This window comes from Schistocerca gregaria, chromosome 7, assembly GCF_023897955.1.
Source record: "Schistocerca gregaria isolate iqSchGreg1 chromosome 7, iqSchGreg1.2, whole genome shotgun sequence".
NCBI classification, from domain to species: domain Eukaryota; kingdom Metazoa; phylum Arthropoda; class Insecta; order Orthoptera; family Acrididae; genus Schistocerca; species Schistocerca gregaria.
Window position 1 is genome coordinate 503,162,572 of NC_064926.1, and position 27,750 is coordinate 503,190,321.

Below are 27,750 nucleotides of genomic sequence, written 5' to 3' on the forward strand. Positions count from 1 at the left end.
AAATCCTAAGAAATTTTGGTCCTATGTCAAAGCGGTAGGTGGATCAAAACGTAATGTCCAGACACTCTGTGACCAAAATGATACTGAAACAGAGGATGACAGCCTAAAGGCCGAAATACTAAATGTCTTTTTCCAAAGCTGTTTCACAGAGGAAGACTGCACTGTAGTTCCTTCTCTAGATTGTCGCACAGTTGACAAAATGGTTGATAACGAAATAGACGACAGAGGGATAGAGAAACAATTAAAATCGCTCAAAAGGGGAAAGACCGCTGGTCCTGATGGGATACCAGTTCAATTTTACACAGAGTACGCGAAGGAACTTGCCCCCCTTCTTGCAACGGTGTACCGTAGGTCTCTAGAAGAGCGAAGCGTTCCAAAGGATTGGAAAAGGGCACAGGTCATCCCCGTTTTCAAGAAGGGACGTTGAACAGATGTGCAGAACTATAGACCTTTATCTCTAACGTCGATCAGTTGTAGAATTTTGGAACACGTATCATGTTCGAGTATAATGTCTTTTCTGGAGACTAGAAATCTACTCTGTAGGAAGCAGCATGGGTTTCGAAAAAGACGGTCGTGTGAAACCCAGCTCGCACTATTCGTCCATGAGACTCAGAGGGCCTTAGACACGGGTTCACAGGTAGATGCCGTGTTTCTTGACTTCCGCAAGGCGTCTGACACAGTTCCCCACAGTCGTTTAATGAACAAAGTAAGAGCATACAGACTATCAGATCAATTGTGTGATTGGATTGAGGAGTTCCTAGATAACAGAACGCAGCATGTCATTCTCAATGGAGAGAAGTCTTCCGAAGTAAGAGTGATTTCAGGTGTGCCGCAGGGGAGTGTCATAGGACCGTTGCTATTCACAATATACATAAATGACCTGGTGGATGACATCGGGAGTTCACTGAGGCTTTTTGCAGATGATGCTGTGGCGTATCGAGAGGTTGCAACAATGGAAAATTGTACTGAAATGCAGGAGGATCTGCAGCGAATTGACGCATGGTGCACGGAATGGCAATTGAATCTCAATGTAGACAAGTGTAATGTGATGCAAATACACAGAAAGATAGGTCCCTTATCATTTAGCTACAAAATAGCAGGTCAGCAACTGGAAGCAGTTAATTCCATAAATTATCTGGGAGTACTCATTAGGAGTGATTTAAAATGGAATGATCATATAAAGTTGATCGTCGGTAAAGCAGATGCCAGACTGAGATTCATTGGAAGAATCCTAAGGAAATGCAATCCGACAACAAAGGAAGTAGGTTACAGTACGCTTGTTTGCCCACTGCTTGAATACTGCTCAGCAGTTTGGGGTCCGCACCAGATAGGGTTGATAGAAGAGATAGAGAAGATCCAACGGAGAGCAGCGCGCTTCGTTACAGGATCATTTAGTAATCGCGAAAGAGTTACGGAATTGATAGATAAACTCCAGTGGAAGACTGTGCAGGAGAGACGCTCAGTAGCTCGGGCTTTTGTTAAAGTTTCGAGAACATACCTTCACCGAAGGGTCAAGCAGTATATTGCTCCCTCCTGTGTATATCTCGTGAAGAGACCAAGAGGATAAAATCAGAGAGATTAGAGCCCACACAGAAGCATACTGACAATCCTCCTTTCCACGCACAATACGAGACTGGAATAGAAGGGAGAACCGATAGAGGTACTCAGGGTACCCTCCGCCACACACCGACAGGTGGCTTGCGGAGTATGGCTGTAGATGTACATGTAGATGCACAGGTTGTAGGCAGTAGTGGTGTGGGTGGTACCGCAAGTCCCTTGGTCTGGGGGGGTCTACTTTTTGGATTTCTCTTGCTGCTCCTTGGGTTTCTCTGGCTGGGAGGCCTTCACTGATTCAGTCTCTGGGACTGAGGAGGATCGTGAAGCCCTATGAGCAGCTGCTTTTGGGCACTTCATCCAATGGCAGGTGTCATCTTTCCCAGGGACCCAAGGGACACCTGATAGTGAGAGGAGCTGAAGAAGACAGACACTTCTCCAGCTGAGAAGTGAGGACTGGTGTCCCCGATGGTTGGTGGTGGTGGTGGGTCAGTGCTCCCGAGGTAGTTGGTGCGGAAGCAATAAGGGAGGGAAGTGCCCCCCACCATCAAGGGGGCAGGTATATCCTTCCAGCTGTGAGAGGTAACTGGAGTTGACAGAACTGATGGGGCCAGAACTGTTATAGTGACAGCTTAAGAGGTTGTCATACACACAGGATGTAGGCGTTCAAATTTCCTCTTAGTGTCAATGTAGGTCAGTCGGTTCAGGGTCTTGTAATCCTTTATTTTCCTCTCTTTCTGTAAAACCCTACAATCTGGCAAGCAAGGTGAATGATGCTCTCCGCGGCTGACACAGATGGGAGGCAGGGCACATGGAGTATTGGGATGTGAAGGATGTCCACAAGCACTGCATCAGGAGAGAGATATATGGCTTGACATCACAGCGGTGGACTATCACGTTGACCTTCTCGGGTAATGTGTCACCCTCTAAGGTCAAGATGAAGGCATCAGTGGCAACCTGACTATCCCTCAGACCCCAATGGATGCGCCGGACGAAATGAATACTTCACTGTTCTAAATTGACACACAGCTTGTCGTCAAGACTGCAAAAGAAGGTCCCTGTGGAATATAATACCCTGGACCATATTTAAGCTCTTATGGGGTGTGACAGTAACAGAAACATCCGCCAACTTGTCACCAGCAAGTAATGTCCATGACTGGGCAGAGCATGCTGTTTTCATCAAGACTGACCCTGACCGTATTTTAGACAATCCCTCCACCTCCCCAAACTTGTCCTCTAAAGGATCTACAAAAAACTGAGGGTTCATTGACACAAAGGATTCCCCATCAGCTCTTGTACATACTAGGTATCGGGCCGAATAAGATTTGCTGCCATCTTTAGCCTGGCATTCCTCCCATGGTGTGACCAGGGAGGGCAACAACTGTGAGATGTACTTCTGTGCACTAAATTGAGCCCTTGAATGTTTAGAGACAGCTGGTGGTTGACCACCAGCAAGATATGATGTACTACGCTTCATGAGATGTCATCCGCCCTGATGCCACGAACTCCGACCAGGGGCCCTCCCCACAGGTGTCACCCATCCACAGTAAAGGCCACCTGGCAGGATGGCCATTGCTAGGAGTCCTGATGCCCGAGGGTGACGGGCATCTACTCCTAGGCAAACGTGGGGAATTAACAGTGCAGGCATCAGCAGAACAATCCCTGTGTGGTCACGGGACTACAACCAACAGGGTACATGTCAGCCCCACCACAATGGGCTGGCTACCGTGCTGGATATGTGGCGCAAAGAAGGCCATGGTAATCGTCGGCGCAGAAAATGACACTGCATAGTGGATGGAGAAAAAAGCATCTAGGAAGCTGTCCTCATCTAAGAAATGGAGAATGAGTGGAACTGCGAAGCCACAATGATAAAGGATGTGAAAGGTCTCAGTGCACGATGGGCACAATGCACCATGTAAGGTGCCCTTCCCCAAGTGACTTGCTCTTTGTGAAAATTTGGAAAAATGGAGATCAAACCCTACAGGGGACCATCACTTAAAGGCCAAAACGTGTGAGACTCCTTTTAGTCACCTCTTACGGCAGGCAGGAATACCTCGGGCCTATTTTAACTCCGGATCCGCAGGAGAGGAGGGGGGGGGGGGGACACATATCCTCCTTGTACTATCCATTGTCACCTTCTGTCACCCTTCCAACCCAGGCAAAATTCTAGTCAAATCTTATGACATTCACGAACCATTATTCCTACCACCAAGGTTCCTACCTGTGCAACTGTCCATGCTGTAAAACCTGATCAGTTTACTCAATATCAAGGGCAGAGTAAATTGTTAAGCAAAAACTGACTTATGTTCACTGCACAGCAAATTATGTACACTGATGAGCCAAAACATTATGACCATCCGTTTAATAGCTTGTTTGTCCATCTTTGAAATAAAATAAATAATTGATTCTGTGTATCAGGGATCAGACAGTCTGTTGGTAGGTTTGTGGAGGTATGTGGCATTAGACGTATAAGCACAGGTCATGTAATTCAGATAATAATGGGCCACTGATTTGCGTATGCAGTGACGGCACCTGATAGTGACCAAGATGGGTTCCATAGCATTTACATAAGGCAAATTTGGTCACTGAGACATCAATGTGAGTTCAGTATAATACTCCTCAAACTACTGTAGCGCAGTTCTGGCTCTTAAGACATGGACAATTAAAAGAAGACATTGCCATTGGGAAAGACATCAAGCATGAAGGGATGCTGGTGGTTCGCAGCTGTCAGTGTGTCTTTGATTATGTCATACGTCCCATGCAAGCTCAGGAGAATGTCTCCCATAACATAATACTGCTCCCATCAGCTTGCATCTGTGGTGTGCTCCACGTTTCGAGCTGCCATTCACATTGATGACGGCATTTGTGAAGGCAGCCATCGACCAAGTGTAGCAAAAATTGGATTCACCTGAAGGGGCGACACGTTTCCATTGATCCATAGTCAAATCTCGATGGTCCTATGCCCATTGCAATTGTAACTGATGATGTCGATGGGTCAAAATGTGAACACACAGAGGTTGTGTGCTGCGGATCTTAATGTTCAACAATGTACGACAAACAGTGTACTCCGAAACACTTGTTCATCAGCATTGTGCTCTTTTGGCAGAGAGATCACGGATCACCATCTATCCTCCTTCACAAAGCAGACAAGCCTCCGAACCCCACATTCTGTGAAGAGTCATAGATGTCCAACCATTTAGCACCTAATGGTAGTTTCACTGTCCTCCTACCTCTTTCCACAGATTCTCATGACAGAAGCATGTGAACATGCAACCAGCTTTGCCATTTTTGAGATACTTGTTCACAAGCCCTGCGTAATAATAATATGCCCTTCATCAGATTTGCTCATCTCAATGGATTTCTCCATTTGCAGCCCATATCTTTGCTAGGGTGGTCCCCTGTCTGTGTCTACTCTACTTAAATAATTTTGTTACCTCTTCATGTGCCCACAATGCACCAGGAAGCATCCAACATAGTGTTTTTTGTTTTGTTTTGTTTTGGTGTGTGTGTGTGTGTGTGTGTGTGTGTGTGTGTGTGTGTGTGTGTGTGTGTGTGTGTGTGTGTGTGAGGGGGGGGGGGGGGGGGGGGTTACGGCGCAAAACATAAGGTAATAAGGGCCCAGTATAGAACCATAGAACGCTGGAACCGTGAGGGTAAAAAAAATCGTGGCAAGGTCCAATACAGAAAAGAAGAAAAAACAAATCTAAAAAGTGAAGACATTGCGGATGAGTATCTAAAAGACATCGACAAGACACTGGAGTCACAACGTAGAAATCAAATCTCTTTTGTCATATTACTGCTTTTTTAAAAAAAAACTTAAAATGTGAGCCACAGCTCGCACGTCATCCGCTAAAATGTCCGGCAAAGCAGGCGGCAGCCCGACCTTGAGATGTAAGTGGCTAAAATAGGGGCAGACGATCAGGAAATGTCTGACTGTTAATGGCTGGCTACAGAAAGGACAGCTGGGTGCAGTGTTGCCACTCAACAAGTGGCAGTGACTAAAGCAGTAGTGCCCTATTCGCAACTGAGTTAACATTACTTCCTCACGGCAAGACGGCTGGGAGGAAGTCGACCAGGCTGTTGGCTCAAGTGGCTCTGAGCACTTTGGGACTTAACGTCTGAGGTCATCAGTCCCTAGAACTTGTTGTTGTTGTTGTTGTTGTCTTCAGTCCTGAGACTGGTTTGATGCAGCTCTCCATGCTAATCTATCCTGTGCAAACTCCTTCATCTCCCAGTAACTACTGCAACCTACATCCTCCTGAATCTGCTTAGTGTATTCATCTCTTGGTCTCCCTCTACGATTTTTACCCTCCACACTGCCCTCCAATGTTAAATTTGTGATCCCTTGATGCCTCAGAACGTGTCCTACCAACCGATCCCTTCTTCTAGTCAAGTTGTGCCAGAAACTTCTCTTCTCCCCAATCCTATTCAATACTTCCTCATTAGTTATGTGATCTACCCATCTAATCTTCAGCATTCTTCTGTAGCACCACATTTCGAAAGCTTCTATTCTCTTCTTATCTAAACTATTTATAGTCCATGTTTCACTTCCATACATGGCTACACTCCATACAAATGCTTTCAGAAACGACTTCCTGACACTTAAATCTATACTCTGTGTTAAAAAATTTCTCTTCTTCAGAAACTCTTTCCTTGCCATTGCCACTCTACATTTTAGATCATCTCTACTTCGACCATCATCAGTTATTTTGCTTCCCATATAGCAAAACGCATTCACTACTTTAAGTGTCTCATTTCCTAATCTAATTCCCTCAGCAACACCTGACCTAATTCAATTACATTCCATTATCCTCGTTTTGCTCTTGTCGATGTTCATCTTATAACCTCCTTTCAAGACACTGTCCATTCCATTCAATTGCTCTTCCAAGTCCTTTGCTGTCTCCGACAGAATTACAATGTCATCGGCGAACCTCAAAGTTTTTATTTATTCTCCCTGGATTTTAATACCTACTCCAAATTTTTCTTTTGTTTCCTTTACTGCTTGCTCAATATACAGATTGAATAGCATGGGGGAGAGGCTACAACCCTGTCTTACTCCCTTCCCAACCACTGCTTCCATTTCACGCCCCTCGACTCTTATAACTGCCATCTGGTTTCTGCACAAATTGTAAAAAGCCTCTCGCTCCCTGTATTTTACCCCTGCCACCTTCAGAATTTGAAAGAGAGTATTCCAGTTATAACTTAGAACTACTTAAACTCAACTAACCTAAGAATATCACACAAATCCATGCCCGAGGCAGGATTCGAACCTACGACTGTAGCGGTCGCGCGGTTCCAGACTGAAGCGCCTAGAACCTCTCGGCTACTGCGGCCGGCCCAAGCTGTTGGGAGAGGTTTGACTTATCTGAGTTTGTTCCCATGAAGGGGGCACCAATGGTCATGCCAAAGTGATATGATACGCCGATAGAGAAAAGTATAAATATCTTTGGAGGGAACAGAGTAAAAGGTGGGCCAACCGAGATGGACGGCGGCCTTGGCTGCAGCATCAGTTGAGTCATTCCCAGGCACACCAACATGGCCAGGAACCCACATGAACATCACTTGGGCTCCCCCATCTGGGAACAAATTGAGGCAGTCCTGGACACCTCGAATGATGGGGTGGATTGGATCGGGATCATCCAGACACTGACGGGCACTGAGGGAGTCAGGGCATATCGCACATCGAGTAAGCTGATGCCTCTGGACATAGTGAACAGCCTGATAGAGGGCAATAAGCTCTGCTGTAAAAACTGTGTACTGGTCAAGAAGTCGGTATTGAAACTTATCAGCCCCGACGATAAAAGAACAGCCGACACTGTGGGCGGACTTGGAACCATCAGTGTACAAAAATGTACTATCGGCAAGTTGTGAGCGAAGTTCGAGAAATTTACAGTGATAGGTCAGCTCATGGGTCAAATCCTTTGGGAACTAGCTGAGGTCAAAACGAACACAAACCTGTGTCTGAAGCCAAAGTGGTGAAGGGCTCTCCCCCATTTGGAAACTGGCAGGAAGTGTGAACTGCAGCTGCTGAAGCAGCTGACGAAAGCGGATGCCAGGAGACCACAGAGAAGAAATATATATCTCGTGTTTGCAGTCAAGAATGTCATCAAAAAAAGGGTCAAAGGTTGGGTGGTCTGGCATGGAAGAAAGCTGACACGCATACCTACTAAGTAGGATGTCACGGCGGTATGACAGTGGTAGTTCACCGGATTCTATGTAGAGACTCTTAACAGAAGGCACCAGTGGTGAGACGGATCCTCAAATGGTGTATTGTATTTAGACAGCGTAAGATAGATGGCTGTGCACAGGAGTAGACAATGCATCCATAATCCAACGTTGAGCAGACAAGAGATCGATAGAGGCGGAGGAGGACAGTCAGGTCAGCTCCCCAGAGGTGCCACTCCATACACGAAGGACATTGAGGGACTGTGCATGGAATCAGAAGAAACGTGGTTTCGCTGGTATTAAGGCACACAAGATTAAGACGATTAAGAAGATCCGCCAAAAGAGAACCTCTCGGGCAGGCGACAGGCGAGCCCCAAAGATGATGATGGGCACTGGTGTCACAGAGGAGCAGAATGCGTGGATGAAGCTAAGCAACAAGCAGCATCAGGTCCACCCTAGTGACAGCAGAAGATGAAGGGATATAAATGGTGCAAAGGGAAAAGGTAAATTCGGGAAGGTAAACATGGGCAGCAACTGCTTGCAGGTGGGTGTGCAAGAGGATAAGATGATAACAAACATCATCTCGTAGAAGCAGCATGTCCCCACCATGAACAGGAATACCTGCCATAAGGGGAAGGTCCGTCCGTAGCGAAGTAAAATGGGAAAGAGTCTTGAGGATGTAGGTTGGTTTCTTGCAGACAGACTACAAGCAGACAGTGCGATTGCAGGAGCAACTGGATGTCCTCCCTGCTAGACCGAAGGCCACAGATATTCCATTGTAAAAGGGCCATAAAATTTAGGAACACCAAGGAATGAAGAAGAAACACTAACTTCGATGGCCACTTAGGGTGTATCGTCGAGGAAGGACGGCCACTGGAATCCACAGGTGGAGGATCTTCGTCCATCAACTCAGTGGGATCAATGGAGCTTCCCCAGTATCAGTCAGTTGAAAAGCACTGATGAGTCGAAGAGGACCGACGAGTCAGAGAGGGGGAAGACTGTTTGCCTTTGAATGATTGTTTTGGCTTTTGGCGATTGGCAGAGGAGCCAGATGGCTGCAAACTCAAGGTGCGCAAGACATCTTCCCGGGAATAATACGTTTTCAACCGCCTTCGCCGGTGAGGGTGAAGAACGGGTAGCAAAATCTACAGCCCAGGAAGTGGGAGATGGATTGTCAGCTTGAAAGTGAGGCGACTTTGCCACCATCGAACTGAACCGTAAGTTCCAAGTTTGTGTAGCCATATTTTTCGTGGGACGGAGAAAGGCAACACGGTGCTGTAGCTTCCAGATGAAGGAACATTCGGTTTACAGATCGCCAACAGTTTCTGGGCAACAGGAGAAGGTACCTTCTCCTTCACCCAATATCTCCTGCACAGCCTGCTCGTCTTGATAGATGGGACAAGAACGAGAAGCAGCAGCATGGTCTCCATGACAATTAATGTGGGGAGGGGGGGGGGGGGGTTGACAAGTGGTCTCGTGTGTATCCCTGCAACAAGTGACACATTTGGCTGCGTTTTTACATGATGTGCTGGTATGATTAAACTGGTGGCATTTATAACACCGCAATGCATTGGGAATGTAAGGGCACACAGAGATGACTTTATAGCCCGCCTTTATCTTGGTAGGAAGCGTTAACCGATCGAAAGTCAGGAGCAATGAGCAAGTGGGCACCAAACAATCAGCTTCCTTCTTCATAACTCTATGAACAGCAGTAACACCCTGATCAGATAGATAATTAGTTATTTCATCTTCCGTCAAACCATCCAACAGCCGGGTGTGTAAACACCTTGGGATGATTTAAGTGTCCTGTGAGCCTCCACTTTTACAGGATATTCGTGGAGGATTTGGGCCTTGAGAAGTTTCTGGGCCTGGAGAGCACTATCAATTTCTGAAAGCAGAGTACCATTGCGGAGATGAGAGCATGCCTTCACAGGGCCAACAATGCAAACCACGCCTTTCTGTATAACAAAGGGGTTAACAGTAACAAAAATCTGGTTGTCGTCTAAACGTGAGACTACTAGATATTGAGGTGCAACAGGAAGAGACATTGAGGCAGGAGCCTCATTCCACTTCCTTTTATGGGAAAAACTCTGAGAAAGAGAAAGTCAGTCATTGGGAAGAAGTCCCCCATGATTGCCAAGCAACTCCAATGGCATGCTCCTTCCAGCCAGGGGCCCTCCAAAGGGAAGCCCCCCCACCTTAGGTAATTGTCCTCACCTTAGGTCACACTTCCCGAACAACAGACGGAGGGACCAATCGGCAGAGGAGGAAGGTAAAAGCTCAGGCAATCACCCGACCCTGGGCCTGGTCTGTATCAGGGGGTACATGCGGGCCCTATATGCCAACCTGGGGCTGGGAATTACCCGTCCTGTTACCCAGTCTCCTGCTACGTATCAAATGTGTGGTTGGCCATCAGGTGCACACACAGGGTGGAGACGAAAAGATAAGAAGGAGGAAAAGAAAGAATGGTCTCAAATGCCGCAGTAGAGGAAAAACAGAGCAGACCACGGAAAAGGGCTGCGCACGGAGGGAGCTGCGCACGGAGGGAGCGGTACAAGAGACAATATTCCTACAAGAAAACCAATGCAAATGAGCTTCAAGAGCCCATGAAGGCAAGAGACATCTCCCCAAGAGAGGGGAGAAGGACAGGAGAAGAGGAGACAAGCAGCACAGAAAGAGAAGAGGTGCCGTGAGGGCTGGGGATCCATAGTCGCGAAGCATGTACTCACCAAAGAGCGGTGAGCCCCCCGGGGGGAACGTTGGGGTGGGCAGTGGTCTTATGGTTTGGCTGATCAATGTAGGTGTTACTACCCATAAACTGACTGAGCACATGAATGGGCATAGAAGGGTCCTATACTACTTGCATCCTTCTACCTGATTTTAGATTCTGTGAACTCCATAGATGGGACCTTAGCATCCAACACTTGTTTACACCCCAAAAACCTCCTGAATTTCATCTCTGAGAACACTGCCCACTCCGCTCCACTCACACACATCTTGTTCATCATACTTTTTATTTCATATACGTTACTGGAAAACGGTGAAATCTGGCATTTTATGGAATGCCTACGAGATACATGGTGTCTGGGCTAGAGGTACACACAAACAAGTCCTTGTAATGAAAGAGTTCAACATTTTACACTGTTAGGTAAATACACAATTCCACAGGCACATTCCGGCAGGATGATCACTCAACCAACTATCATGGAGATCTTACAACATTTCTCCATGGGACATTTCATGAGAGTTTGATCGAATGGGGGTCCCACTGCCTGGCACCCTCAGCCTTGACTCTGCTGCATTTCAGTGCATGGAGGTTTATCGTAACAAGGGCTCATGATCTGATACATTCGCGACAATGGATCTATGCCACAGTAGAGGCCATAACTTCAGTGAGAGATGCTTATAATAGTTTACACAATAAAACTGTCTCAAAACCTGGCAGAAAATCCAAATGGATTGTTGTTGAATGTGAAGTATGCTTGTGGCAAGACACAATCGTGCCCTCTCTGAGCGATAGCAATGCAGATACTATCGAAGAAAGTGCTTGCCAAAGCAGAGTTACTAAACACAGCCTCCCGAAATGCCTTCACAAAAGAAGACAAAGTTGAATATTCCAGAATTTGAATAGAGAACAGCTGCAAACACAAGTAACACGTTCGCTTGACGAAATATCCGTAGCCAAAGACTGGAAAGTTGCACAGGTCACACCAATATTCAAGAAAGGTAGTAGAAGTAATCCATTAAATTACAGGCCCATATCATTAACAATGATACGCAGCAGGAGTCTGCAATTTACATTGTGTTAGAACATTATGAATTACCTCAAAGAAAATGATCTACTGACACACAGTCAACACAGATTTCGAAAACATTGTTCTTGTGAAACATAACTAGCTCTTTACTCACACGAAGTGTTGAGTGCTATTGACAAGGGATTTCAAACTGATTCCATATTTCTAAATGTCCAGACACTATACCACACAAGAGGCTTGTAGTGAAATTGCTTACTTGTGGAATATCGTCTCAGTTATACCACTTGATTCACGATTCCCCGTCAGAGAGATCACTGTTTGCAGAAACAGACAAAAAGTTATCGAGTAAAACAGACGTGATTTCTGGCATTCAACAAGGTAGTGTTACAGGCCCTTTGCTGTTCCTTATCTATATAAACGATTTAGCAGACAATCTAAGCAGCCATCTAAGCAGCCATCTCAGGCTGTTTGCAGATGATGCTGCCATTTATTAGCTAGTAAAGTCATCAGGAGATCAAAACAAATCGCAAAACGATTTAGAAAAGATATCTGTATGGTGCAAAAATTGGCAATTGACCCTAAACAACGAGAAGTGTGAGGTCATCCACATGAAAGCTAAAAGGAATCTGTTAAACTTTGGTTAAGAATAACTCAGTCAAACATAAAGGCTGTAAATTCAATTAAATGCCTAGGAATTACTATTACAAACAACTTAAATTAGAAGAAACACATAGAAAATGTTGTGAGGAAGGCTAACCAAAGACTGTTTTATTGGTGGAACACTTAGAAATGTAACAGATCTACTAGAGAGACTATCTACACTATGCTTGTCTGTCCTCTTTCAGAATACTGCTACACAGTGTGGGATCTTAACCAAATAGGATTAACAGAGTATAGTGAGAAAGTTCAAAGAAGGGTAGCACATTTTGCATTACTGTGAAACAGAGGAGAGAGTGTCACTGAAATGAACAGGATTTGGAGTTGACATCATTAAAACAAAGACATTTTTCACTGCAGTGGAATCTTCTCACGAAATTTCAATCACCAACTTTCTCCTTCGAATGTGAAAATATTTTGTTGAAGCTGACCTACATATGCAGAAAAGAGCACCGTAATAAAATAAGGGAAATCAGAACTCACACAGAAACATATACCTGCTCATTTTTTCTGTGTGTTGTATGAGATTGGAATAATAGAGAATTATTGTGAAGGTGATTCAATGAACCCTCTTCCAGGCACTTAAATGTGATTTGCAAAGTATTCCTGTAGATAACACCCACCCACCTTAAGAACGTTTCAAAAGCTGAAACCACAAATGATGCTCATACTGAACTGTACTAACATGCATTAAAATATTTGAGCTTCTGTTTACAATGTTGGACACATACGGAATAAATCTTAGCATTTATTGAAAACAAAGATTCCAAGACTTACCAAGCGGGAAAGCGCCGGCAGACAGGCACATGAACAAAACACACAAACACACACACAGAATTACTAGCTTTCGCAACCGATGGTTGCTTCTTCAGGAAGGAGAGGGAAAGACGAAAGGATGTGGGTTTTAAGGGAGAGGGTAAGGAGTCATTCCAATCCCGGGAGCGGAAAGACTTCCCTTAGGGGAAAAAAAGGACAGGTGTGTACACACACACACACACACACACACACACACACACACACACACACACACACACACATCCATCCGCACATACATGGATATATATATATATGTGTGTGTGTGTGTGTGTGTGTGTGTGTGTGTGTGTGTGTGTGTGTGTGTGTGTGCGCGCGAGTGTACACCTGTCCTTTTTTTTCCCTAAGGGAAGTCTTTCCGCTCCCGGGATTGGAATGACTCCTTACCCTCTCCCTTAAAACCCACATCCTTTCGTCTTTCCCTCTCCTTCCTGAAGAAGCAACCATCGGTTGCGAAAGCTAGAAATTCTGTGTGTGTGTTTGTGTGTTTTGTTCATGTGCCTGTCTGCCGGCGCTTTCCCGCTTGGTAAGTCTTGGAATCTTTGTTTTTAATATATTTTTCCCATGTGGAAGTTTCTTTCTATTTTATTAACATATATTGAAATATAAACCTATGTTTTTGTGTAACCCTAGCCGAGACACCATGTATATACAAAGTGAATCGCCTAAAACTTGCTCTGCAAATACTGTGGAAATGGGAAGTGCTATTGATGTGCAGTTTTGGCAGAAAGGACTGGTAGTCAGGGGTTTGTATTGTTAGCCTAGAAACAGGCTGCAATAATACTTATAAAGAGTATTGTTTGAGCAAACAATTTTTTTGAATGGGACAATACCTATTGGCATTAATAAAGTAAAAGTAGGGCAACTTAGAATGTCAGTGGTGTTCGTTACAGGATTCTAGTGCAAGTCATTTATGAGATATCATATTTTGAAAAGTTGCCACATTGATACTTGTTTATGCCATTCAACCTGCGTAGATGCTATGCATGATGATGATATGTTTGCTTACAGAGTGCCCATGTGTTCCTTGACTGCACTGTGATGTGCTAGTCAGTGTGTGTGTGTGTGTGTGTGTGTGTGTGTGTGTGTGTGTGTGTGTGTGACAGCCCCAAGCAGCAGGTCATAAGTGGACAATGGGATTTACCAATGCTGCTCTTGTATGAGCAGTGTAGGAAGAATGCAGTTAATTCTTGTACTGCACATGCAAAAACATATCACAATAAATGTCAAGTAATCAATCTTGGAAATTATTTATCAACATTTTCAACCATTTACATGAAAGTGGTAGTGTAACATCTAGACAACGCAACAGAAGGTAACAACTGACGACAGAGCAAAAATTAATGTTCTTGTTGCTGTTGCAGTTGATCCACAGGTTTGCTCATACATCATCCACGAGGAAGTGGCATACGTCAGGCAAATGTCCTATGCATTCTCTATCAACATAGATTCCATCCATATCACATCTCTCTCCATTAAGAACTGCATGGCATTAACACAGGATGCATCACATGTCTTATTTAATTATGAAGTCACATTTACCAATCATGGCCAGGCACAATGTCGAAACATGAACTACTGATCTGTTGATGATACCCCATGGAGTGTAAACATGTGGTGCAGAATACTGAACCACCAGCACATAGGCCCATTTTTCACAGACAGAACACTGAACGTGCCCAAGTATCACAACCTCCTAACAGAATCTTCCATGGATGCTAGGAGACATTCCTCTGCGGACTAGGAAGAACCTGTGGTACTAGCATGATGACTCTCCAGCCCACAGTGCACGAAGTACTATAGCATGTCTTCATGAATTGTTTCCAAATCATTGGATTGGATGCAGAGGAATTGTACCTTGGCCAGCCCGCTCCCCCGATTTGACACCTGCAGACTTTTATCTGTGGGAAGAGCTGAAAGGTGCTGTGTGCAAGGACATAACAGCCGTACCTGATGGTAGGTAATGATGTATTACTGCAGCCTGCTCAAACATCTGAACTGAAATGCTAGCATGTGTATAGTAGTCGTTCCACACCAAACTGGAAGTATGTAGTGCCACTGCAGGTGATAATTTTGAACACAACCTATGATGGTCAATTGTCTCATTACTGGTCAGAATCCATGTAACTTGTGTATACAATTTGTTTTTCTTTAATGTGTGCAACCATAAGTACAAGTGTCAGGGTGGTAACTTTTCAAAATACAATATATACTAAAACGCTCATATAGAATTCTGTAACAAACACCACTAACTTCTAATTTATCCTATTTTTGGTTTGTTAATGTCAACAGGCATTGTTCCATTTAAAAAAGTGTATGTTTGCACAAAAAATACACTTTCTAAACAATCTTTTGAATGTCTATCAACAGGACTTTCCATTTCTGCAATATCTGCACTGCGAGTTTTAGATGGTTCACCCTGTAGAATACTAACAATCTTTAGGCAGGATATGAGATGGATTTTATTTAATACTTTGTTCAAGTATTTAGTAGAATTCTGGTCACGCTGAGACAAAATATGAAAAGAAGATAATTTAAATATTTTGATAGTTACAAGATTCACAGACATAATTTCTGTAACAGATCCTGTTCATTTCAGTTAGAGTTAAGTAGTGTCAGAGTGTCACTTTCACTAAAATGGAGGCTACACGTGATGACTGTAAATATTTTGTGGTTGATCAGGCATAAGCAATGAAACAAAGATTTATATAGTCACAGATAATGAGGAGTTATTCTTCAAGACACAGTGTTTTTCTAACATATGGTGCTATAAGGAAATAATAAGACATGTGAATATGGCTAAGACTGAGAAATAAGCAACCTCATCAACATTAGTTAATAAGTACCATGTAATTAATGTCCAGGGAATACAGAGATAGCTACAACCACTGAAAGAAATGTGTGGTGCAATCAAATTTATCGTACCAGATGGTGAGTTTTTCTGATGTACTGTATGAGATCCATTCTTTTAATAGCGAAAGTGGCGGAAACAGGATGAAAAAGGAGTTGTCTGCTAGATATAATAATACTACTCTTCATGATACAAAGCTTTTCACACAGATCTGTGAACCATGCCAGCAGGGTTGCACAAACGGCATAGTAGTAAAACTGTTGATTTCTTCTAATTTAATTATTTTGTTGTAATTTAATACTTTTTGTGTGTTCATTTTGCATTTTATAAAACACCTACACATTTACACATTTTGCCAGAAATTTATTACATTAAAATGATTAAAATTAAATTAAACACCTTTCAAGAAGTTCCAGGAATTCTACACAATGCCTTTGTTTACAATCTGCCAATTTGTCTGTTGCAAATAATTATGCAATACAACTCTCTTCCCCTTAATCTTTCTTTACATCTCACTCTTCTCATCTCTGAAATTACAATGGCACAGTGCTTATGAATGTACCATCTCTGACATTCTTCCAGTGACACATCCCCCTTCATCTTTTTGTACCCTCATCCTCACTACAGATGGATTTCTATCATCCTGGAGTCTGAGTGACCTACCCCTCCTTTATAACTTTCCACAACATCCCTCTTTCCTCCCCAATGAAGGAACTGTGGTGGTGGTGGTGGTGGTTGTTAGTGTTTAACGTCCCGTCGACAACGTGGTCATTAGAGACGGAGCGCAAGCTTGAGTTATGGAAAGATTGGGAAGGAAATCGGCTGTGCCCTTTCAAAGGAACCATCCCAGCAGTTACCTGAAACGATTTAGGGAAATCACGGAAAACCTAAATCAGGATGGCCGGAGAAGGGATTGAACCGTCGTCCTCCCGACTGCGAGTCCAGTGTGCTAACCACTGCGCCACCTCGCTCGGTATCAGTTCTGTGAACTAGGCAGTATGTCCTTTTCACTTTTATAAGCTTGTCTCAGAAGTACTACACATTAAACATCCTGAAGGTAAATGCCAGTCAGAAATTCTATTCATAATTTATTAATAACAGATTCCATCTGTTAAATTCCTTAGGATTGTAGAACAATGACAGACATGCAGGTGCTCAATTTGGAAGAGATATTCAATATTTAATATTACCTTTCTCTAACAGGTGGCATTAACTGTTTATTTTTCCTGCTGAGATCGCAACTGTCAGCGTCAAGCGAGTTGGATTTGCGATGCTGGGCAGCACTGCTGCCACCTCCACTAGATGTTCCAGGATCACTCACCCTAATAACAGGAAAATAACAATGTAAACCATGTTTTGCAGTGTTGTTCTAAAACTTAAAGCGCTCACAAATCCGCAAGAAATGCCAAGACAACAACAATAAGGATACTAATAATCATTATTCTTTCCTTTTTTTAAAATAAAAGTCACTAACACATGTCATCACACCATTATCCTGGATAGAAACAGTATGCCCTATGAAACATACTCCTCTGAAAATCTCATGTTGTGAGATTGGAGGCAAATCATAGTATGTGATACACAAAGGTATAATTTGCTGGTCATAATTTCAAATGCTATTTGAAAATTAATCCATTAGCAGAGACGGAAATGTAACTTCTGTATTTCTGAGTTAACACTAAATGTTGATTGCTTTGTGGTAACGAGATGGACTCTTAAAACTGAGCTGACTGCACATTCCTCAGCAGGACCAGACCAGACACTCCGGCTATTTTTGTTAAGAAAATAATGTGTTTACATTTTATACTGTGCATCTCATACTATAGGTCTGATTGGCTAAATCAAGTCACTGACTATAGCGGCCAATTTGTACTAACACAGTAACTCCCTGTCCTAAGACCTGAAGTTTCTTACAGTACTGTTCATTCTCTCTGTGAGGCTGTGAAGAAAGTTAAAAATAAACAAACAAACTGCATGTACCTTACTGTCAGCAATTCACTTTCTCAATGGAAAATGGTACAACACCACTGAAATCCGTCAAAAGTCAGTATTTATTGGCCTTCAACAACGAACAAAGAAAAAGTACTACAATAGTGTTGTCCATTTATAAAAGGATATACAAATGTGCATGATGAAGAGAAGAGTGTCAGGAATAGTGATCAGTCAGTAAATCTTACTGAGCATGTAAATAAAGAAATGCTGGTGTTGGGAACATTGACAACATCTGAGGTGCACCATCAAACACTTTTAAAACAGACACGACATTCAGAACCACACAGTGAGAAGCAGTGACCCTGCAACTGTTTTAAATCACAAAAATGCATACTCACATATGTGCATTCCAAGCTAAGTTTACAAATATTAATTCCATTGAACTAAAATCGTTAGGAAATTACTGATAGGCACACAGAAACATCAGGACTATGACAATATAAGAAATCTTATGATCTTTCCTATCCAATCAGTCTTCTTTTTTAAATGTAGCCCATACATTTGATAAGAGAATTATCTGTGTTAGAAACAAAAATTTATTTATAAGAGGGAAATAAAAATATGACAAATACATTTTAATACTAGAAATAATGTGAACTGTTAAGCAAAACAAACGAAACAATAGACCTATTAATTTTTTACTTATATACAAAGTTCGAAAAGTTCCTCTCATTCCATTCTTCTTTCACACTTATTTTCTTTCTCTGCGACGATTTACATTTCTCCATTTTCCTTTTACACAAGGGGTAGTAAGATGTCAGGACAAAATATAGTTGCTTCAGACTCTAAATTCTCTGCTGCAATTTTCTTAAGAGTTTCATACAATACATCTTCTGAATAAAAATGGAAATTCCATTAATAGATATTGAGTTGGGCCTCCTGTGTTGATTTGCATGGTGTGCGTGTGTGTGTGTGTGTGTGTGTGTGTGTGTGTGTGTGTGTGTGTGCACCACTTTCTTGACTAGCATTTGACTGAGTGTGATAGAAGAAACCCAACTATTCCCACTAGTAACAGTGTGTCAGGAATGTGCTTCCTCTATCAGCAAAATGCTCCAAAAAATACAGCACCACACCACATCCACATATGCCTATTTTTTTTCATGAACACATAAGGAATACACCTTGCAAAATGCTCTCTGTACTGTGGGTGATTTACAAATGCTTGAAGAACAATGGTACACAAGAAATGCAGAAACTGTTCACATACGTCATTTACAAGCTCGTATCAAACGTTTAACATGAATCTGACAGCCAAATGCAGCAATTGTTTGTCATTACTGATGAGAATTCTTCAACATGAAGGGTCTTTCTCCTCATGTTAAAACTCCAGCAGTACCATCCACCAACATGAAATTTATCAGCAATAGTCTACACATTTTTTTTTTAAATTTATTTTGCATACCTAACAACAAATCTCACTATACCAGTACTTTTCAAATTTTAGACTCATGGAAGCCAGACACCTATTCATAGGGTAGCATACCTAACCTCAAGTGCCTACTGAAAAGTTGGTCAACTGATCCTTGATAGTGGCTACTAAAACTGTTAGCTTTTTCCATAGCACAGCATTATTTTCCAAGAGAATCATTTCTTTAAACTCAAATTTTCACACAATGATGTCCAAAGACATCTGGTCTTGCTGCAAAATAAGCTCTGTCAACTTATCTTCAATTTATGTGCAAAACTATTACCAGGGAGTAACACCATTAACAAAAAAGATAAAATATTACACAAATTACATCCTGGAAACAATCCTACAAGCTAATGCTAAGCCATAGGTCCACATTGAATGCAGGAGAACTTTATGAATTTTTTTAAAGTAGAAGTTGAGGTACTGACTCAAGTAAAGCTGTGAGGGCAGTTTGTGAGTCGTGCTTGAATAGCACAATCAGTAGAGCACTTTGCCCACTAAAGACAAAGGTCCCATGTTCAAGTCCTGGTCCAACACATAGTTTTAATTTGCCAAGCAGTATCATTAGGCAATATTCCAACAACTGTATGATGTCTAAGTTGTGAAACTAAAATTGCTTTCGTTTTACCTACATGCCTCAGAGTTGTTTTTGCAGGCAGACATCCTCTGCCAACGAAAACCAAGGAGAATTGCCCCAATTTAATCCCCATACCATTGAAAAGATGAATGAAATAAGTATTAGTGTCAGTGGTGTTGAGAAGCAGCTGAAATTGTTGAGATTGAACAAAGCTCCAGGCCTCAATGGAATTCTCCTCAGATTCTATACTGAATTTGTGGCCAAGTTAGCCCCTCTTCTAATTATAATCTACCTTAGATCCCTCAAACAAAAAACCGTGCCCAGTTCTTGGAAAAGGGCACTCCTTGTAGAAGTGATCCACAAATCTACCATTCATTATCCTTGACATTGGTTTGTTGCAGAGTCTTAGAACACATTCTGAGCTCTGACATAATGATATATCTTTAACAGAATGATCTTCTCAACACTAACCAGCACGGATTTCGAAAACATCAATCATGTGGAACCCAACTTGCACTTTTCTCGCTGAACACACTGAAAGCTTTGGATCGAGGTGGCTAGGTAAATGCAGTATTTCTAGATTTCCAAACAGCATTTGACTTACAGGTGAAATTTGTGACTGGACTGAGAACTTTTTGGTAGAGAGGACACAGCTTGTTATCTCAGATGAAGAGTCATCATCAGATGTAGAAGTAACTTCGGGTGTGCCCCAGGGAAGTGTATTGGGATCCTTGCTGTTCATATTGTATATTAATGCCCTTGTAGATAATATTAATAGTAAAATCAGAGTTTTTGCAGACGATGCAGTTATGTATAATGAAGAAATGTAATATTTGAAAGAAGCTGCATAAATGTTGAATCAGATCCTGATAAGTTTTCAATGTGGTGCAGAGACTGACCACTTGCTCTAAATGTTTAGAAATATAAAATTTTGCATTTCACAAAACAAAAAAAACATAGTATCTTATGACTATAATATCAATGAGTCACTGTTGGAATTGACCGACTCATACAAATATCTGGGTATAACACTTTGTAGGAATGTGAAATGGAATAATCACATAGGTTGAGTCGTGGTAAAGCAGGTGGTAGACTTCAGTGTATTGGTAGGATACTGGGGAAGTGCAGTCAGTCTACAAAGGAGATTGCTTGCAAATCACTCTTGCGACTGGTTCTAGAATATTGCTCAAGTTTGTGGACCTGTACCAAATATGACTAACAGGAGATATTGAACACACACAGAGAAGGGCAGCACAAATGGTTACAGGTTTGTTTAATCCATGGGAAAGTGTCACAGAGATACTGAACAGGAAGACTGTTGAAGACAGACTTAAAGTATCCTGACAAAGTCTATCAATAAAGTTTCAAGAACTGGCTTTAAATGATTACTCTCAGAATATACTACAACCCCTTTGTATCGCTCACATAGGGATCACAAGGATAAATTAGAATAATTACTGTACGTACAGAGGCATTCAAACAATCATTCTTCCCGCACTGCATACATGAATGGGACAGGAAGAAACCAGAATAACCGATACAATGGGATGTATCCTTTGCCATGCACCTCACGGTGGTTTGCAGAGTGTAGATGTAGATCTCCAAAGTTTTGCAGATGAAACATGAAGGGGTATCCCACAACTGCAACAACAGATGAAAATGTCCAAAAATATCACTATGTAGTATAAGTGCCTTTTGACGTAAAGTCACAATATTTCACTTCCATGATAAGGTCCTCGAACTGTCACTGTTATATGGAACAGTGCGACTGAAGTATTGCACAAGCATAAAATTGTTTGTTCGCAATAAGAGACCAAAATGTTAAGTGTTCTTTCAGAAGGTAACTGAAGAAATCTAGTCTACAAGACGTGCTGTCCTTTATCTGCTGCTTTTATCAGAACTTCCATGCACTGTCTCAACACCTCTGATCTTTCTCACTAGTGGGAAGAAATAACATTAAAAATGCTGAAATGCCAATAATCACCTCCTGAATGTAAGTGATGTCAGGGAGTTTTAGTCATTATTTCATAATTTTCTTGAGTAAATTTTCCTTCTTGTCGTAATCATCAGTCCACTTTGTTATCAGAGTAGTCATCAGTCTGCTCTCCTTGATATATCTTTTGCATGTCTTTTCATATCTGAATCACTACTACACCCAAGCAATGGAAAATTCAGGATTAAAAGGAAAGTTGCTGGTCACCATCTAGTGGAGATGCTTACAGGCACAACAAAAAGACCATAACAAATAGTTTTGTTGCGACTCACTGCGACTCAGCATCTCTGCTGTATGGTGAGTAGCAACTTTCCTTTTCATAATATTGTTGCTACTACACCCTACATCCATTTGAACCTACACACACACACACACACACACACACACACACACACACACACACACACACCATCTCTGGCAGCTGGAGCCAGAATATACCTGAATATTATTTACAGACTTCAATATGACAGTAAAGTAAAATTATTGCAAAAATAGTTTTTATAACTTTCCACGTAACACTTTTTCATTCTAGTTAAATTAGTTTTCCTTGAAGGAGGAGGACGAAAAGAAGGAGGAGGAGGAGGAGGAGGAGGAGGAGGAGGAGGAGGAGGGGAGGGAGAGAGAAGCAGCAGTTTGCTTCATGTAGCCTTGTGAATCTCATTTTGAGACTGACATTTTAGTGGAGAATGGTCAAGATTTGACGAACTGGTGTTGATTCTTTCTTCAGGTTCCTTTTCTTCCATAATGATCAGCACTTTGAGGCTTTGAAGAAGATAACAGAGCAACAAGTTTCTTCTTCACCACATTCAGTTATACTGGGCACAATTTTTGTGAGATTTCGTGGAAGTCAGCTGCTCCTACGATGTGGACAACTTTCCTTCCACTGTTTTTTCCCCAAAATTTGAGGCTTTAATGAAACAAATTGGTTACACATGTATCATTCAATGTATTTTCCATCGCTGGCCACTACTTTCTCCCATCTTTCGGGCAGTGTACAAATCCCGTGTCGAAAAAAATTGCTCATCTTTTGAATCGATCTACGAATTGATCCAATTTGTGACTTCTTTATGAGATCGGAAGTGTTGGTCAGCCAGGCCATGTGCCATTGATCTAAAGAGGTGATAGTCAGAGGGAGCAATGTCTGGAGAATACAGCGGGTGGGGTAGGACTTCTCATTTTAACGTTTCCAAGTATGTTTTCACCTCTTTTGCAACACAGGGTTGAGCATTGTTGTGCTGCCAAATCACTTTATCATGCCTCTTGCTGTATTGCTGCTATTTGTCTTTTAATGCTCTGCTCAAACACATTAATTGCATTTGCTAATGAGCACCTGTGATTGTTTCACTTGGTTTTAGCACTTCATGGTACAAGACGCTGAGTTGGTCCCACCAAATGCAGAGCATGGTCTTGGAGCTGTCAATATCCAGTTTGGCCTTCGACGTGGAAGCATGGTCGGGATATCCCCATGATTTTTTGCATTTGGGGTTATTATAATGAACCCATTTTTGTCCCCGGTCACAATGCGATGCAAAAATCCCTTCCATTTTTGCCTCTGAAGCAACTGTTCACAAACACTGTTCAACATCTCTTGGTTTCAGCTCACACGAGACCCAAGTTCCTTCTTTCTGAATCATGTCCATAGCCTTGATGTGTTTTTAAATGGCTTGCTGTGTCGCTCCCTATAATCATGCCAATTCTTCTTGAGTTTGATGCGAGTCTTCACTCAGTAATGTCTCCAATTCTGCATCTTCAAAAACATTCTCTCTTCCACCACTATGCCGGTCTATGACATTAAAATCACCATTATGGAAGCGTTGAAACCACTCACGACATGTTCTTTCACTAACAGCATCCTTACCATTCGTACTCGACAGCAGTCGATGAGACTCAGACGCTGTTTTCTTCATACTGAAACAACACAGTAACACATCCCGCAAATGACATGAATTAGGCTCGTAAAGTGAAATATTCAATCGAGAACAACTTTATGATGCAAACGCAAATCGACTAATGTTTGAATGAGGTTATGTTGACCGAGGTCAAACCTAACTGCCCGATGTCTGCAATCTGTTTCTTTCAACAGCTACTTACCATTGTTGCCACCAGTAGGCAAACAGCAGAAGCAAAGCTGTACACCTACATCTATATCTACATATATACTTTGCTAGCCACCAAGCAGTGTGTGACAGAGGGCACAATTCGTGCCAAAGTCATATATCCCCCCCCCCCTCTGTTCTACTCGCAGATCGCGCAAGGGACTAGCGACTGACTGAATGGCGCAGTATGACCTTTAATTTCCCTTACCTTTCAATGGTGATCATTGCGCGATTTGAAAGTTGGTGGTAATAATACATGCTGCTCTACATCCTCGGCGAAGAACGAATTTTGGAATTTAGTGAACAGCCCCTTCTGTTCAGCATGTTGTGTATCTGCAAGTGTGTCCCACTTCAAACTTTCTATGAGATTTGTAACACTCTCGTGATGGCTTAACGTACCAGTCATGATCTTGCCACTCTTCTTTAGACCTTCTCAGTCTCTTGAATCAGACCCAACTGGTAACGGTCCCATACAGATGAACAATACCCTAAGACTGGACGAACTAACATATTGTAAGCAATTTCCTTTACTGAAGGACTGCATCACTTTAGGATTCTACCAATAAACTTCAATCTACAGTTCGCCTTGCCCGTTACTTGTGTAATCTGATCATTCTATTTGAGATCATTTCGAATAGTCACGCCCGGGTACTTGGCGGATGTCACCGCCTCCAAAGACTGAGCATTTATTTTGTACTCTTACATTAATGGGGGTTTTCGTCTTGTTATACGCAGTAGGTTACACTTACTAATATTGAGAGATAACTGCCAGTCATTACACCACACATTTATTTTCTGCTAATGTTTTTATGTTATCAAGTCCTTTTCAGCAGCATGACTAGTTCCTGCAAACAGACCACAGCAGTGATTTTGGAAGAACTCAAAATGAATGAGAAGCAAAGTTCATAACAGAAGCAGATCACTGAATTTGTTTCACTGTCCTAATTACTATGGTAACTGGGACTCAAATAGTAAAAAGTTATTTTTCTAGTTACAAAGAGAGGCCGAATGGCACTTTAAATTGTCCAAACAACCAATTGTGCACAGTGGCAAGTAAAAGCTAACATTTGTATCCATCTACCCTATGCAAAATAATTTTAAATAAACACTTGTGCAACAACACTTCAAAACTCCTAAGTAAACAAAATAAGTCTTCTTGAAAATGAAGTTTGCAACCAAATTTTCAGTTTGCCCATGGACTCAAGAGTGACAAATTTCTTGCTCTTAATTAAGAAAGGAGAACAGACTACCACTCATATACAGATGATTTCCACATACATGCTTTTTCAAGTACCAGATGCATCTAAATATAGTCGTTTCCTGAAACATATACTGACTATGTGCTAAGTTTTTAGTTGTTATTGGCTGCCAGAAACAATAATCATCAATTCAAACTGCATATGAAGCAGTGAGAGTCTGGAAACAAATGTATTTGGTGAGTCTAGCACATGAAGTAAAATCATTTAGAAGTGAGTGGCAGACTTCATTTTTAATTATTTGCAGCCTGGAGTGCCACTGTCATAACAAGTTTTTAGTTATGATTAGATATAGAAAATCTAGTAGCAAATATATGAAATAACAGTGCTTACAAATAATGAAGATCTTATCAAACACAAAACATAACAGTTTTAAAATGTTTGGCAGTAGTATTTTCAATTTCATTTTTTTAACCGTTCCTAGGTGGTCTTCAAAATAAACGAAACTTTCTACAACAGAAACACCTGTTCTTGCTAATGAAACAAAAATAAAGAAAACAGGAGGTTTGTAAAAATCTATGAGGTTCCCATCTGGGTGGTAGTGTTGAAATACTGTTACATTTCAACACACATCACATTCGTCTTCTGGTGAAGTGTCGAGATAAACGGATGCTGCAATATTTGTACTAGTGGAGGGGCAGCCCCTCTAGCAGGCTAAGAATGGCTGTGTACTGTCTGGCTGCCAGCAGGAATGAGGGTGAGGCTGCAGTGGTGAGGGTTGCAGGTGCTCAGTTCACATCTCTGGCCACGCGGTACAACAGGTGTTAAAACTATTAAAATATAAAACTGAATTAAAAGTACAATAGTTTGCTTCAGGTGTATTTATTTGAGTTGATTAGAGACTCTCAAAACTGGTTACACAACTTTTTAGTTGTACCTTCTGGTGTATATAATGCTGTGTCATACAACAGAGTGTTATAACAGATCGCTACAGAGTAATGGTTGGCATGGCTAGGCAAAGTTTTCAGCCTTCTTCAACTGACAAAACTGATCATCAATGGTGAATGTGCAGTCTGTGTTAAAATCACAAACTGTCATCACTTAACAGATTAAAATATGTTACTGTGGGCCTATGTCAAGCAACAGACGATGCCTCTCACAATTGTTATCCAGGAAAATATTGGATCTGGAACCCGACACACTTGTGTATGTGTGTGCCACCAACATAATAGTAACTGTAGCAGCTAACACCACAAACTACGAGGTGTCAAGTGTGCTGCTGGAGCGCATGCGGTGGACGCAATCTGGATACTGACACTATGTCTTACACACTGTCAAAGAAGCAAACGACACCAAGGCTATAGTGCATTTGACAGATGAAGTACAGGATTCAGGTACAATTTCGGTCCCAGCGAAAGGACTGAACTTCACACCAGTCTCGAGAATCTTAATGGAACAGGACACTGTTAAGGGCACGGAGGTAGCAAACCGAGGCCTGAGAAAGGAAAAAGCAGAGGAGATCCACTGGGAAACCTGCAGGGTTGTGACTTCTGAAAGTGAACATCACTGCAGCAGAATGGGAGGCCACCCGAGCACTGAGAGATGAAGCTGACAATATGGCTATTCCAGCAGACAAAAATAGTGCAACTGTGTTGATATGCATCGACAACTACCATCACAAAATTGGCTTGCTGCAGCTGGACCATCTCTACAGGAAGCTAAAGAAGGATCAAACTGTGATGATGACCAGGAAAACTGTGCCTGTGCTGCAGAACTCTGATCAGAGGCAAAGACGCAGCAGCTGTATCCCAGGGTGCCAGTGACACCACACCAGTATGACTGCCAACGATATATAAGGAACGAGTGCCTCTGCAGCCAATACTCAGACCATCAATTCACACAATTATGCACAGCCTAATATCTGGTGACACTTCTAAATCCCCTTGTGCAATACGTAGTCATCATGTTAAGAACTCTGCCGATTTCATGAAAATACTTAAAGACATGTTAATAAAAAGATTATTATTATTATTATTATTATTATTATTATTATTAGGTGAGGGGCACTCAAAATCATGGTCATCAGTACCCTGACAAAGTCAGCATGCCAACCTCATAGGTGGGGACCCCAAAAGCTGTAGCCACATGTAGAGTTGTTTATAATGCATGAAAGTCTGCCTCCCTTCCACACCAATTTTGGGATGAGGCCTCATAGTCCACAAAATTCCACCACTCTTGTAATAGTGAAATCAGTATCAGTGAGTATAGTGGGCAGATCTCCATCAAAACTGATGGCTGCCCTACTATCACTATATAAGACACAAGCTGCCACAATTTGCTGAACTGAAAGGGGCATGCCACAAACCTCAAAGAGTGGGGGATTCTCTCACCGGAGGAGGAAGCCATGTGTTAAATGGCTACGTCCGATGCGCAGCCTGGTAAGCAGGACCTCCTTTGAGCGGTGAGGCTAACCGGAAGTCGGCTATGCCTGTGTGGCCAATTTGAGCAACCACAGTTTGTTTTCTGTCAACTATGCAGTCTTCCATTGACGCATGGTGCATCTGTCATAAAATGAGTGATGGCGTCAATGTGATGGGACACTGATAGACAGCACCATCCTGACACACTCCCATGACTGCTTTATCGACCATGTCATTTCCCTGTGTCCCAATGTGGACAGGTACACAGCA

The 27,750-nt window shown here is 42.2% G+C and overlaps 1 protein-coding gene across 2 annotated transcripts in view; it reads right to left on the minus strand.

The window, feature by feature from the left end:
- LOC126282143 (E3 ubiquitin-protein ligase SH3RF1) overlaps window positions 1-27,750 on the minus strand; it is a 220,261-nt gene that overhangs the window by 21,128 nt on the left and 171,383 nt on the right. For both annotated transcript variants that reach the window (XM_049981645.1, XM_049981644.1), the window contains one exon: window positions 16,986-17,117. In XM_049981645.1, the coding sequence (XP_049837602.1) occupies window positions 16,986-17,117 (132 nt within the window). The remainder of the gene's footprint in view (window positions 1-16,985; window positions 17,118-27,750) is intronic.